Consider the following 14,336-nt stretch of genomic DNA (forward strand, 5'->3'; position numbering starts at 1 on the left):
ACAGGTGCCTGTTTCAGGAAGCACAGTACTTCTTGTTCATGTTTGCAGAATAACAGATCACATTACAATGGCACAATCAGTGTTGAGATTATCTTCTCTGATGCTTTCATTTAACTCATGAAAGCCAGAGACAATAGAATACTTTCAGCCCAACCACAGGAATTTTGCTTGAGCAGATTTCAGGACTATTATTTTGTTAATTATAAAATGTAAGTCATACTGTATTAACTCATGCTTCACAGAGGACAGAGTGTTACGTGACTATTGAGAAACCTTTTCCTCCCTCAAGATTCCTAACTGCTGCAAAATGTTTTTCAGTTTCTTTAGCAGGATGGCTGCTATGTAAAGAGGTAGTTCATCCTCTGAAACTGTCCTCAGTCACCAGTTTTATTTTAACATAATATCTTACACAAATTGTTGTGCATATATTTGCATACCTTTATGAGCAACAGATACTGAGTTCTGATTAATGAATAAGAAAGTAATGCTAAGATTTATAAATCAAATTAATGAATAAGAAAATAATGCTAAGATTAATGAATCAAATATACATTTATAAAAGGCCTCAACTGGACATGAAAAGGCTGAGAACTGCTACAAACCTGAAATTTGGTGAGATCAAGAATTARACTATCTCAATAAGGCTGAACCCTTGGCAACACCTGTATCCACTTCAGGGCAATCCAGTTCACCTGAACTTCTTCACATCTAACTAAATCACTGCTGCAGACCTGCAAAATTCTTATGTCTCAGRAGAAAACAGAAAGCAGAAAAACCCAGTACAAAGTCTGCATCTGGGAAGAATCAAAGCCAAAAATGTTTAAGTACTGCTGAATACTGAGAAAGCTAGTTAAGTGCCTCTCCATTAGCTTAGTATCTTACATCTTAACTGTAATCAGAGACTGCCATTGTTGTAGAGGCTGAGCCAAAACAATCATATTCTCATTAGTMAATCAGCCTTTCAGTGCTTTGTATTGGCCTGGAGTCAATACTTCTTTAATTACGGTAGCATCAAACTTGCAGAAAGATGTTGATCTGATAGACTTTTTTTCAAAAAATTAATGGGTTATTGCAAAGTTCAACAAAGTCATAAAAGTATCAAAGTTTTCCTTGGCAACTTACTTCAAAATGGTTATTGCATACTCCAGGACAGCTAGAATCTAATCACTCTTCAAATCTTAGCAATATAGGCACAYGTTAATATCAAAAATCAAAACAAAATCCACCTTCAAAGTATCCTTGTACTGTACTAATTTAAAGAAAAATTCTAAAGAGGGAGAAAAGAAACAAGCTGAATAAATTGATTTATGTTAACTCCTGTATCTATCAGAAAGTATCAGAAGCACTGGGAGGTACAGTGACTGTAGAGCAGCTGCCTCCATCTAGATTTCCATTTCACAGAGTCTAATCAACCACCATTGATGAGAGTCTAAAATCAGGACTTGGTAGGAAAAAATCATAAAAATAAGTATAGACTATTTTGTGAAGCAAGGGCTAAACAATACAATGCTAAGGTATGGTGACAATAAATGTTTCTGTACCAGTTTGAAACTGGTGTTATGCACTTTCCTTTTTCATTGCAAACTGAGGAGATAGCTAGTATCACCTGAATGGTTAGGGTTCCTTGAACTTTATTTGCAGCGCAGATGTCTAGTTTCCCACCATAATAAATGAATTTGGTTATCAGATGAAGAAAATGTAGGATGCAGTTCATCTAACTCCTACRTGGTTGTGCTGTTGTTTAATGGAGGGAGAGATGAACACGGCTCAGCTGACCAGGTCTGTACTGTGCATAACGTGAGGCAGGGATGAGTTGCTCAAATAGAGACCCATGTTGCAGTCACCAGCACACAGCCAAAAGAAGGACCCCAATAATGTCCTGGAAAGATGCTGGAGCSCTGGAGGAGGCTCTGGCTCTAAGGACTGAGTGACATGGCCATGTTCCCACATCCTGTGTGCATTCATTCTCAGCACATCCTTGATCCAAACTTAGGATTCGAGTGAAGACCACCACAGCCATGGTGCAGGAACTGCTTAATGCACTTAGGGATGTGGTTTAGGGATAGATCTGGCAGTGTTGGATTAACAGTAATTTACTGGATTAGATGGTCTTTAAAAGTCTTTTCCAATGTAGATKATAATAAAGTGATGTGGTAGTTCTTTAATATAATTTTTCACAGCATTCCATACACAACAGAATGTTTTTGCAAACAGGCCCGCAAAGAGAGGGATGATAAAAATATTACTCTTAAAAAACAATTTATATGGTAATGATACTTTCAATGGATTAAGCATTTGTAAATTCCTTCCCACCCCACTGAGACTAGCTACAGCACAAGTAATAAAACTCACACTAGCATATTCATTAATGCAGGAAAAATAGAAAATCTCCATAGGATGTCATAAGCTCGAGGCATTGATGTAAAATTATTCTCACAGAAGAGATGGTTTCCTACTTCGTGGAAAATTGTTTACACAGCAGAGCCCTGAGAGCTCTCAGTCCCCTCTCATGAATCAGGACCCATGTGTGATGAACAAATTTAAAAGGCCATCTTCCTCCTGAGGATAATATGTGAAGTTCTAAAAAATCCAAGAAATTCACTAATGAACTCCATAATTTCAAGGAAGACCCTTCCTAGACCCTCTCCTTTAAATAGATTGACAAAATAGATTGACAGGGTGTTGGATGCATGTCTCAGAAATTCACAATGACAAGATCTTGGAGCATACTTGTCAAAAGTGACCATTTTTGGATCTACTTTAATTGCTGAATTAGTAGCATCCTTTACATCCTTAAATATTAATATATGTGCATACAATTACAATTGCATGTGCATCCATAGCTGCCTCTCATCACAACACCACAGAGGGAATGYGTAATTTTTACCATAAATTCTTGCCATTCCTCCTGCTTTACAAGTCAGGCATGCAACCTGGCTTTGTCTCAACTGTGGTCATTTTCTGGTCAAGACATATGTGCAAATTTTAAACCATTTTTTTCTTTTTAAATGCCAGAATATTTCATTGCTGAACTTCCCAAATCCCTGCTATAAAATTAACTCRTTAAAATGATCCTTATTCTATTATAATTTTTCATTTAGAGCATCGCCTTCTGCAATGTTTCCCCCCTATTTTTGGTTACTTTCAAGTTCTACTCTTAACAGCAAAAGGAACWTTTTTCTTCAGCAGTCCAGTCCAATTCCTGAGCAGTATCTTGCCTTCTACATTTAAAAGGATTATATTTATAAAGAACTAATCAACAAATAAATATTATTCATCACACTTGTGTTTAATGAGTTGTTTAAAGAAGTGTGAAGGAACAAGGTAACAAACTCCATAATATTCCATTTCCATGCATTATCATTTGCCAGGCTTACAAGCAAAGCAAACCTGACTTCAGTGCTACACACACCCTTCAAAGAATCAGKTCCAGAAAGGACAACTGGTAACTATTTCCAAATGTTTTGTTAGGGTTTCTATCTTCAAAACACTTTGGATAACCTGGGTGATGGAATGATTCATTTCCAGTGTTCTGTCRTTTGCTGGGGTGAATCTTTTCAGGCCAAAATAACACCAGTGTTACACAAACCACTGGGTTTGGTGGGGCTCCTCAGAGCAGGCAGCAATGCAAGATCAATGTTTAYATCCTCACTTTAAACTGTGCTATTTAAAGTGAAATCATTTATCCTGTCAAGCTAAGGACTGCTGGTAAAACTACTGGAAAATAAATCATTGCTCAGATATGTTTAGTCAAAAAGATGAACCCAGCGAACTCCTCCATTCTATAACCTCTCTTAGAAATGATGACAGATGTCAGCAATGTAATAACTAACTACTCACACTGTCTTTTCTACCAAAGCCAGAAAAGTAAAAATCAATCAGACTCGTCTGCCTGTGAAGATGCATCAAATCTAGTGAGATTCCAGAATATTCTGATGGAAAATGTAGCTGATTATCTCAATGAACTGATGAGAAGATATATCTCTCTACCATAACTACCAATGTTTTTAAGTGCATTGTTCCCAAAATAATTCTTGATCCCCACCACCCACCATTTCTGTCACTGGCAATATGGGTTAAGCTGAAGATCAAACACARTACAAGGGATAGAAAATATTTTCAGAATTTTACTGCTTGAGGAGCACAAGATTTCATGAAAACTATAGCTTTTCTTCTGGGTAATAAAAAAAAATCAAAAGCAAGTTTTCTTCACCTCTAGTTTTCTGCAACTAAGTGCAAAAAATCTCACAGTCAAACTTGATGTAATTTACTCATCTCTGTTTTCAATTTTGAAGTCCAATACACCATTAAAAAARGTTTTATTCAGTCTAGACTTAATAATTACTGCTGTAGAATACCAAGTCACTGGCCAATTCAACGAAGTCCAATATTAACTCCAATTACCTGTATTTCCCACCATAGAAAAGGACGATATGGCCRAAGTACCTTTCTGGATATTGTTAACTCAAACATACAGCATGTATTTGTCAGCATGTATATGTTTGTGTGGGTGCATTGAAATGTTGGTTCCACTAAATGGCCAATACATCCAAAATCTTCCACAGAAGAGAAATCAAGGAGGCTTCTTACACAAGGATCCTTCCTTAATAYTTGCTAGGAATTCTGTGTGAACGAATTCTGTCAGACTACTTCRACTTTGCATTAAACTGGATTTTCTGACTGTCTCTTTTCACCTATCTACTTTTTCTGATGTATTTCTCCTCTCATAATGCAGAATTTTTCACTATGTTCAAACAATAGTTATTCTGTTTGCAAAATCTGAAAGGATTAAGGCAATTTACCTACGACACCCCTCAACATCTGTATCACTAATGTTTCCAGTTCTGTTTGACCTGCATGGTCATTCCATATTCCCAGAGGACAAAGATACCAGAATCTCTTCAATAATGCTACAACAGCAAAAGCACGTTAAACAGATAGRGAAGACATAAAAATAGACACATATTTGCTCACATTAACTTGATCTGTCTGAAAACACATCTCCAGCATTAGGTTTGATTCTTTTTCATTTGCTAAAATGTCATTTTTTAATACAACTGATATTACRGATGTTGTTACTCTGAGCTGATAGTACACAAAAAATACTACTAATAATAACTTGCACTTATCTCTTCTGGGGCCACAGAGCTGTTAAAGTTTATTTGACAGGTATTTGCAAAAAGGTCTCAGGAAAACCTCCTTAGATTAAGTTTTACTTACCCAGTCTATTTTATCCACTTTCCAGTATTTTTTTAAGTCACGGAACTGCATTAGCATCCCCTTCAAACCCACAACAATAATGCTTGCTAACACACACTGCAAAGACATAGAAACATTTGCAGAATTGTTAGTGAAAAGAAATGCTGTTTCTTTAATTTAGCACTCGATATCATAATTAAAATATCAAATAAAAACTGGTTAGTGCTTAGAAAATGAGATAAGGGCATGTGTCCTAACAGCATCAACCTCCCCACCCCCTTATTTTTTTTGTGAAGGCAATTTGAAGGCCCCCTAATTGTGAGAAAAACGACAGAAACCTCAGGACTACCCAAGACTCTTCCATGCAWCACCAGACCAAATACATTCTGCCACAGTCTGAAGGATTCAAAAGCAGATCAGAACTCAACTTCTACACAGGGAAGAATTTAACAGCCTTCCTCACTTCCTCCCCTTCCCCAAGAGAAGGCCTCTAGGGCAAAAGACCATTAATTTTGAAGCAAACAAAATAATTTTTTTTTTTTTTATTTTGAATCAGATAGGAGGAGAAGATCGATGAAGAAATCATCTAGAACCAAAAAGAYTGGAGTACAAACTGATAGACTTGCATTGCATAACTGGACTGAAAAGGCATATTAGAAGAGAAATAAATTATCAAGAAAGCAAAAAACAAAAAATATTTTCAAAATATGGGTAAAAAAGCCTGCAGGAAACCAGTCAAAATTTACATATAATNAAAAAAAAAAAAAAAAAAAAAAAAAAAAAAAAAAAAAAAAAAAAAAAAAAAAAAAAAAAAAAAAAAAAAAAAAAAAAAAAAAAAAAAAAGGAAAGTAGGGAAGAAGTATAGCAAAAAACCCAGGACATATTGTGCACCCTTCTTCAAGTGTCCTTACTTTGCATGGTTAAAATAAGCTATAAAAGGATCTGTGTTTGAAAAGTGAGAACTTTCATGACACCATGTAAACAATAGCACAAAGTAATTTTAAAACATAGTTAAGTTAAAACTTCATGTACATACRTGGCAGAAGTGTGGATAATTTTGGAGCTGTATTTTGCAGCGTTGACATGCCTCTAGTTAAAATTAACTATTAGTTTGTAATACCAAAAGATGGATATAGCTTATGTGAAAAGGTGCCACACTGCTTTATAGAGTCTTAGCGTAGATGTATTCCATGACAGAGTTATAAGAATAATTCATAATCTTTCTGCAATTACGCTTATATCACCATCTAAAATAATTTGTGTTGAATWTATTTGAAAAGCAAAGTTGTATATCACATGTATATCTGGAGAAATATCAYGAATCTTCATTAATTTCCACAACACAGTCAATTTAAAAATCCACAGCAACCTGGATGTATATTTTTCATAAACTACATGCCAAAAGTAAGGAGCAGAGAAATTCACTTTTATATACTTACATGATAGCCTATATATGTAAMTATATATGAGTGAAATATATATGTCTTATGCTGTCACCTCTTTGTTTTACGATTTTGAAGTTTGTCAGGCCCTTASTATATTTTTGGCCACCAAAATTAAATAGAGCTGTTTCAGAGGTTGCACAATATTTCCCTGAAAGAAATTGTCGCTAGAAAATGTTTGACATCTTAATCTTTAAAAGGGATAATTACCATACCATAGGAAGCCAGTACAGCAGAGGGACAATTGCATAGATCACCACAAGAATTAAAACACAGGAGATAAGGCAGGCCACCTAAAACAATAAACAAAAATTGCAGATAATTCAGTCTAACAACAACAACAAAACTGACAAAAGAAATTGTGAAAATGATAAATTACAAAATGTATAGACTAAGTCAAGAATCAGATGTTGAAGGTGTTAGCTATTAATGTGGACTGCAGATGCATTTAATTTCAGTTYTAATCTCTGATGATTACCTTTAATCAACTACAGTGAAAACGTAGTGACAGCTCTGAGCTTCACCGTGCTGCCAGCACACTGACACAGAGCAGAGCAGCACTTACACACTTGGTTATTAAATGGAACGTGTGTGTGCAATCCCAGAACTTTCTCAGCAYCCACTGTCATTCTGCAACTTATTTATAGCCATGCACCCTATGTGGCAGATCTGTCATAGCACTAAGCAAGAATTATGTATGTTACCACTTTTTGCACAAGAAAGGACTCCTAACTTCTTTTACTGGGATTAGCACTAAAAGAAAACTATTGTGTTAAATCAGAAACCACTAGCATTTCCTGTTAATATCAGTGGATTTACTTTAGATGTCAGTAAAATGTAAGTAAAAATCAGTGGATTTACTTTAAATGTAAGCACAATTAAAAATAAATTAAAATTATAATTAATAAAAGTAATATGAATTCGGRAAAATATGGTCTAATAATTATGTAATTCTTCACAGTATTTATGGTATTAATCTGATGGAAAACTACAGTGAAATTGCACTGTCCTATTCAGCTTTGAGTGCTCATGGAGTTCTTCTGGTCTTATAAATATACAGTTCAGATTCACAGAAGSTTTTTGACGATAAGTAGACAGATGCTCACTTTATTTTTATATTGATAATATGTTTCTTTACTAAAATAATTAGGTTTCATTTTAAGAGACAAGTTGTTAAAAACAAAACCAGACAAGTTGTTAAAACACTAGAAAATTAAAGTCATAGTGTACTTAAAAATACCATCAAGAAGGATAGACAGAGTRTTTACAGAAAAAGGGACAGAAAATCTGCTGGTAGGATCACAAGGAACTTTTCCCTTTCTGCCTTTATGAAGTGCAAGAAAAGAAGTGTTGATTCYATTTGAAGGACACTTCTAGTCCATGATAGAGTTCCTCACTTCTGTTTTCGCACAGAAAAACATATCACTGAGGAACAAATGACAAATCTGCAACCCAGGTATAGCCATTTGAGAAAAAAGTGCTGCTCTGTGTCACTGAAAGGCTCCACATTTCTTCCATGCCCTGTGGCAAACTGACTTCCCTCTATGTAATTAARGCAAGGCTTCTTTTTGCCTAGGACATGACTAATATTTATAAGTGATGATCTTCTCATCTCTTTGTTCTGCAYAGACAGCCACAAAGGAGAGGATTAAGCTCATGTGTTGCTTTCCAAGAAAGCAGGAGAGAGATTGTTATGGCTATTAAAATACTCTCGTAGTGTAACTCATAGCCATACTCTAACTTTTAGACACAGGCACAGCTACACTGTGAAACCAATGGCTAAACCAAGCAGATTTTTACTGTGTGTTTGCTATCTTGAAATGAAATTATAGTGGCTTCTTTTTCCACTCCATGTATTAAATAACCATTTATCAGGGTCTATGCTTGCATGTACCAGAGGCAAAAGTGCTCAAATACCCTTCATGCCCTCAGGTTATAGGTCTGCAGGTGCAGGTCTTCAGGTTCCCTCAAATCAGTTCAACATAATGCAGTACAACTGCAAACTGTACAGTCAATACATTAACAGGTTACAGAAGAGAATGTCTGTGAGGATGATGGCACATGGAATGACATCAAATCCAACTAAAATATATGAAATAAATGATAACAAAGTGGTAGCTAAAATAATTGCATATAAATGCTTTTCAAKATTCTTATCTGTTAGATTATTCATTATGATTAATTAAGTTTAGAGTACTCTATAGGCTATTTAGCAAGTAATTAATATGCAGACTACTGAGTAAAGCCCTAAATATTTCCTCAGTATTGTGGCATTTGCATGAGAAATAATTGCAGGGCAGGGCAGAGGAGAAGCAGCACCTCTGGATTGTACTTAGCCTTGGACCTCATGACCCTTTTCCTTGCAGCTGATGTCCTTTAAACAGGAAAGAGCAACAGCTACAAAATGCTGATAGAATCACTGAATCATGGAATTGTTAAGGTTGGAAGAGACTTTTAAGATCATCAAGTCCAACCATCAACCCAGCACCATCACCACATTTACCATGTTCTCAAGTGCCATATCCACACATTTTTTTTTGGAAACTTGCAGGGATGGTGACTCTGCCTTTACTCTGGGCAGTTTGCTCCAATACTTTACAGCCCTTTTCATGGAAAAAAAAATAAAATAAAAAAATCTTGCTATGTAATCTAAACCTCCCCTGGCTCAACTTGGTGACATTTCCTCTTGTACTGTCACTTATTGTCTGGGAGAATAGCAACAAACCCCAAAGGATATAACATTTATTGCCACTGAAGGGCCCTTGAGTTTCAGAGGTAGAGGCAGTGCTGTGGGGGTGCCTCAGGTGTTTGCCACCTCTTGTTCATGAGCACAATTTGGACAGATGACAGGCTGGCRGGGTCACAGTTATCATTCTCAGCAATTACAGCTCTCCCTTTCCTGAGCCACTGTAATAAGAACTTGTGGGTTTAGTTTCCTACAGTAGGAAATAGCCAAAAAAAATCCTTAAAAATCTAAATGTCATCTCTGTGGGCTCAGTGTACACTGAGGGATAKGACAAGTACACCATGTCACAAGGCAGAAGCTGGGAGATTACTTGTGTTTTTTTAACAAACAACTCTAAAGGTTACTTTCATTTTATTTTGGAAATCAGATAGAAGCACTAAATTAAATGTGATTTTTTTCCCCCCAGAACTTCAGTTTAGACTGTACCATTAAATCCATTAAACACCATTAGAGGGCACTTTYGTTACAATGCTGACAAATTCACATAAACTGAAAGGCCTTTTATGTAGTTTTCTGCAGTCTGAAAACACAATTCYTAACTTCATTGCTGCCACAGACCCTATAGATTCTATTGAATGAAACAGATAAAGATTAGTAAGCAGAATCATTATCTTTCCCAGGAAGACATCACTAATCAGATGCAATTTCACACAGATYGTTAAAAATGACAGGGCAGAGTCATTCCCAGGGCAGAGGAAAAGGGAGGCTGGGGAGATACAGTGGATAAATCAGTATAAATCCCAGTGATAAATCAGTATGAATTCCAGTGAGCAGTATCCCAGCTTTAATTCTCCGACGTGCTTCGCTCTAACCCATTACCTGCGTTTTGGCGCCCGTGCTGTATAAAAGTGCCGTCCGTCCCATCGCTGCAGCACTTGGTATGCAAAAGAAAAATGAAGGAATCACGTTGCTGAGGCCATGAGCCAAAAATTCCTGCAAAGTTGTTAAATAGAAGATGTTTTTTCCTATCRTTCTGTCATTTCAATGCCTCTTGCCAACAAAGGAATCCCCTAGGCAAATATTAGCAATGATAAAGGATGGACACATTTTTGAGGGAAAAAATTCCCACAGGTACAAGACAAAAGATTTCCCAACAGAYTATATCTTCTCACAACTCAGAACTAATTTGAATGATAGTTTTTGAACGGATTAATCAAAAACAGGAGGGACATTTTGTTCACAGAAAAAATGCTATTGCTAAGTTTTGAAGATGAAGTTCAACCAAATATTTACATCTTGATCCACATCTGCTCTTTAACTGGCCAGAGCCCCAAGTGGTGGTACCTGGAAACTGTCCAGATGGTTTCTGGTTTATGACTCTACTGGAAAGACAGRCACTGATTTCTCTTCTTTTAGGGAATGTTTCAATGAAAGTGAAGTATGGTAGCCATACTATATGGATGCTGCCATATCTCATCACCAATGATCACCAATGTATTTGGTGTTTGTTCACAGTCAAAATGCACCCATGTCTGAACAAACATTCTTAGAAGAGAGTGGAGAAGACACCTTGTGTGTGCAGCCTAAGATCAACAGTTTTTCTAAGTGTCCCAACTTCATCACCCAGCATCAGTCTTCTTCCCCAGGCTGTAAGGAACATACTGGTTTGATGAGGAAACTGTGCAGGAAAAAACCCCATAAGTGCTCAGGACACAAAAGGGGCTGTATCCAGCCAGGAAAACACCAGCTCATGAGTTTGTCTTCACAAACTTAAAGCTCTCCAGGCAGCCTCACACAGCCAYGAGCCCCATGCCAAGCACTGTGCCTGGCCCCTAAAGGCCACACCACCTCACTGCTCTCCTCTCACAGTTTGCTCTTTTGCTCTATTATTCCATGCAGACATACACAGAGTTTCCAAGACTTCAGTAATGAAGCTGTGTAAGCCACAAGACTTCCAAAGGTGCAGAAAGGCTCACAGGCTGCTGTGCTCCTTGGAATGCCTTGAAACAAAGCAGAATGTCACCCTGCAGCCTGACCTGCGCTAAACTCAAAGCATTSTCCCTCTGCTCCACAGAAACGTGGCTCTGAAGCATCAACAGAAATTCATGGCCCAGTGGATTCAAACCAAGGAATATTTTGGAGACCTGACTAGACAAGAATGTTCCCCTTATATCTGCCAATGACATAAGAGTTGTGAAGGACAGGAACTGATATAGCAAGACCGACCTGTCTAAATAGGGTGCTCAAATAGACCTCCAGCTGCAAAACAACTGTTCTTCATTCAACTCTATGTTATTCATCCYAAACCACTTAACAGAAAGGTGGAGGCAGCATTTTCAGCACACAGAATTACTCAGTTTTCTGAAATTGAGTGTTTCTTACCACAGTGCTTGAATTATTGTCTCCATGGATTTCCAGTTGGCTTGGAGTTACCCACCCGCCATGACAAGCAACATAGTAGTGTAGAAATGGACAACTTTTATTTAAGCATGTCTTCTGCAAAGTAGAACTCTGAACAGAAAGCTCCTATGGTTGTAAATTTGGCAGCACTCTCTGAACTCATCCTGCTTCTGATATATAAATAAACCTCTATTTTGTGTGGGATTTCTACTTTGCAAAAGTATAAACAACTTCCTTTTATAACAAAACATAAATCCTGGGACTATAGGTAACTGGTTTTGTTTTAGAATTGCTTTGTTTCAYTAATTGGTGGCTGATTTAACATCCTAACTTGTATATAGGAGCTCAACTGCCAGGGGAGAAGCTGTCTCATCTTAGAGCAGCAGAAAATGCATTCATACCCAAATGCTGCCCTGAATATAACATTACAAAGCTATCCTGAAGGATGAGATTTCCCAAAAGGAGTAGTTCAACCAATGAGGGCATTCTGCAGTGATCATTTGAACAAGATTTGGGTGTAAACACTCGAAGGTGTCAGGATGCTATAGGGAGCATAACTTTTYCTGCTGGGCATTCATCTATAATACCTTCCCCAAACAATGAAGTGATTTCAAGGCTCACTGACACTAGGGAGAAAGAGCTTTACCTGGTTGTCATCCACAGTGTATTTAAACTTTTTAGCAGAACCTTGAGCAAGAGCTAGTGAGGCTACATAACCAACCAGTGCYACCCCAAAAGCTTCAGTGACTACTTCAGGCAGGACACTCATGGATGGTGGTTTTGGTGAAGGCAACCTATAAAAAATAGAGAGCAATTTTTGCAAAACTTTATACATTGTCTCTACATACCTGCAATTCATGCWAACACAAGAGAAACAATCTCTGCAGGAACAGCTGATTTTTGTGTTACTTATAAGGTGATATTTTTCAAAATTTTAAATTAATAAGATCTCAGTCTGTTGGGAACAGCAAAAGAGAATTTGTAGATGGAACAGTTTCAGGTGGAGTGCTCAATCTGAATACTTCAACTTGAGAAGTTAAAAAGAGATTTGATAAATTAACTCCATGACAGGCAAAATTAGCAACTATTCACTGATTTTGTAATGTTCAGTAGAAGTCATTACTGGGTATTTTCTCCTTTTTTAAATATAGTTGGCTTTCCTGTAAAGTTAAATTTAAATCTTTAAAAATTTTGCATTCCTGTCAGTTACAGACAGTAGAGACATTTATTCCATCTAATGGGAATGGTAATGAAATAACTCAGTTAAGAACCAAACCACCCCAGATTGTCTCTGAACTCTGCAAAAAGACTTTGGCCTYTCCAGAGCACAAATCACACTGTCTGAAAACCAAATTGTGCTCTTAAGTTTCTGATGCTCTCCATTGACAAGGGAGTTAGGTATATTATATTAGGTAAATGCCTAAAAATAAGCAGAAATGATCCAGGCTCTGCTTCTGTTTTTCAACACAGCTTGTATGAGGTTTGACAGAAAATAAATTCCCGATTAAAGCTGCAGAAATACAGTTTGCCTATTTATTACACATAAAAGGAACACACTTAGCCCTGGTTTAGTGTCAGATTCATAGCATATTCTAAATATTTAAACACAATTTTCTTTCTCATAAGAACATAAGAAATATCCCTTATTTTATTTCTCTTAGTGCAAGCTGTCACACATGCCACATATGCACTCAGGAAGTACTGGACTTGTACTTTGTGAAATTTAGGGAAACCCTGCTATATCCAAGCAGGAGATATCACAGCAGCTGTGCTCTTCCATACCAACCTGTAGAGTTTGAACATTTTGTCTGACAAACAATCTAATTTATCTTTCCAGCTAATTATACTGATTTTTTTTTGGCCTTCTTTTCAAGGTCGTGAAGAAAAGAGTATCACTAACTCTAATCAAAATGTTCTTTTCTAGATTAAGCATAAATAAATCTTTAACATTTCCTCGGAAACCACATTTTCTAAAATTACTGTATGGGAGGGGAGGAATGAAGTGTAGTGATCTACAAATCTTATCTAATTGTAAATCCTTTCTGCTACAATAACCCTCAAAAAGCAGTTGCACTAATCTTGTAAAGAGTGTCCTGCCTTCCTGTCATACATCATCAAGTACTTARTACCTAGTTGTTATTCCAAAGAGGAATAATCTATGAAAATTTACAACAATGCATTTTTGCAATGATATCTCTACAGATATAATTTGTTAACATGGGATTGAGTTGTGTGAGAGTATTGGAGGAGATGGAAACAAACAAAATAGATTTTTACCATTTCTTATTTCRGGAACTTCTCTGACCTTTTCAGAGGCTGTTCTCAAAAATAAAGATATTTAAAAGCCACAAAATAATAAAACCCACATTACCCTTTAGGAATGTTTCCCACAACTTCTATGCCATAGACGTATTCCAGATCAGCATAGTAGCAAGCAGTGGATGTAGCAATTATCTATAGATTCAAACAGAAAAAGATGTTACATTTCTATGGCTTCTGATATGGTCCCTATTATTGCCATACCTGAGCCCATGCCACTGTTGATACATTTATCCTTAGATCAAACCAGTAAGACAGGAAAGTATTATTATGGTTTTTTTTTTTTTTTT

The 14,336-nt window shown here is 36.7% G+C and overlaps 1 protein-coding gene across 1 annotated transcript in view; it reads right to left on the reverse strand.

The window, feature by feature from the left end:
• The window catches only part of SLC26A7 (solute carrier family 26 member 7), a 65,791-nt gene that overhangs the window by 18,808 nt on the left and 32,647 nt on the right, over window positions 1-14,336 (reverse strand). Inside the window, exons 6-10 of the mRNA XM_057370363.1 lie at window positions 14,099-14,181; window positions 12,374-12,521; window positions 10,207-10,320; window positions 6,857-6,934; window positions 5,221-5,316 (exon numbers count right to left, since the gene is read on the reverse strand). Coding sequence (XP_057226346.1) covers window positions 5,221-5,316; window positions 6,857-6,934; window positions 10,207-10,320; window positions 12,374-12,521; window positions 14,099-14,181 — 519 coding nt within the window. The remainder of the gene's footprint in view (window positions 1-5,220; window positions 5,317-6,856; window positions 6,935-10,206; window positions 10,321-12,373; window positions 12,522-14,098; window positions 14,182-14,336) is intronic.

This window comes from Malurus melanocephalus, unplaced genomic scaffold (genome assembly GCF_030028575.1).
Source record: "Malurus melanocephalus ecotype Western Australia unplaced genomic scaffold, MMel_1.1 scaffold_123, whole genome shotgun sequence".
Lineage (NCBI taxonomy): Eukaryota > Metazoa > Chordata > Aves > Passeriformes > Maluridae > Malurus > Malurus melanocephalus.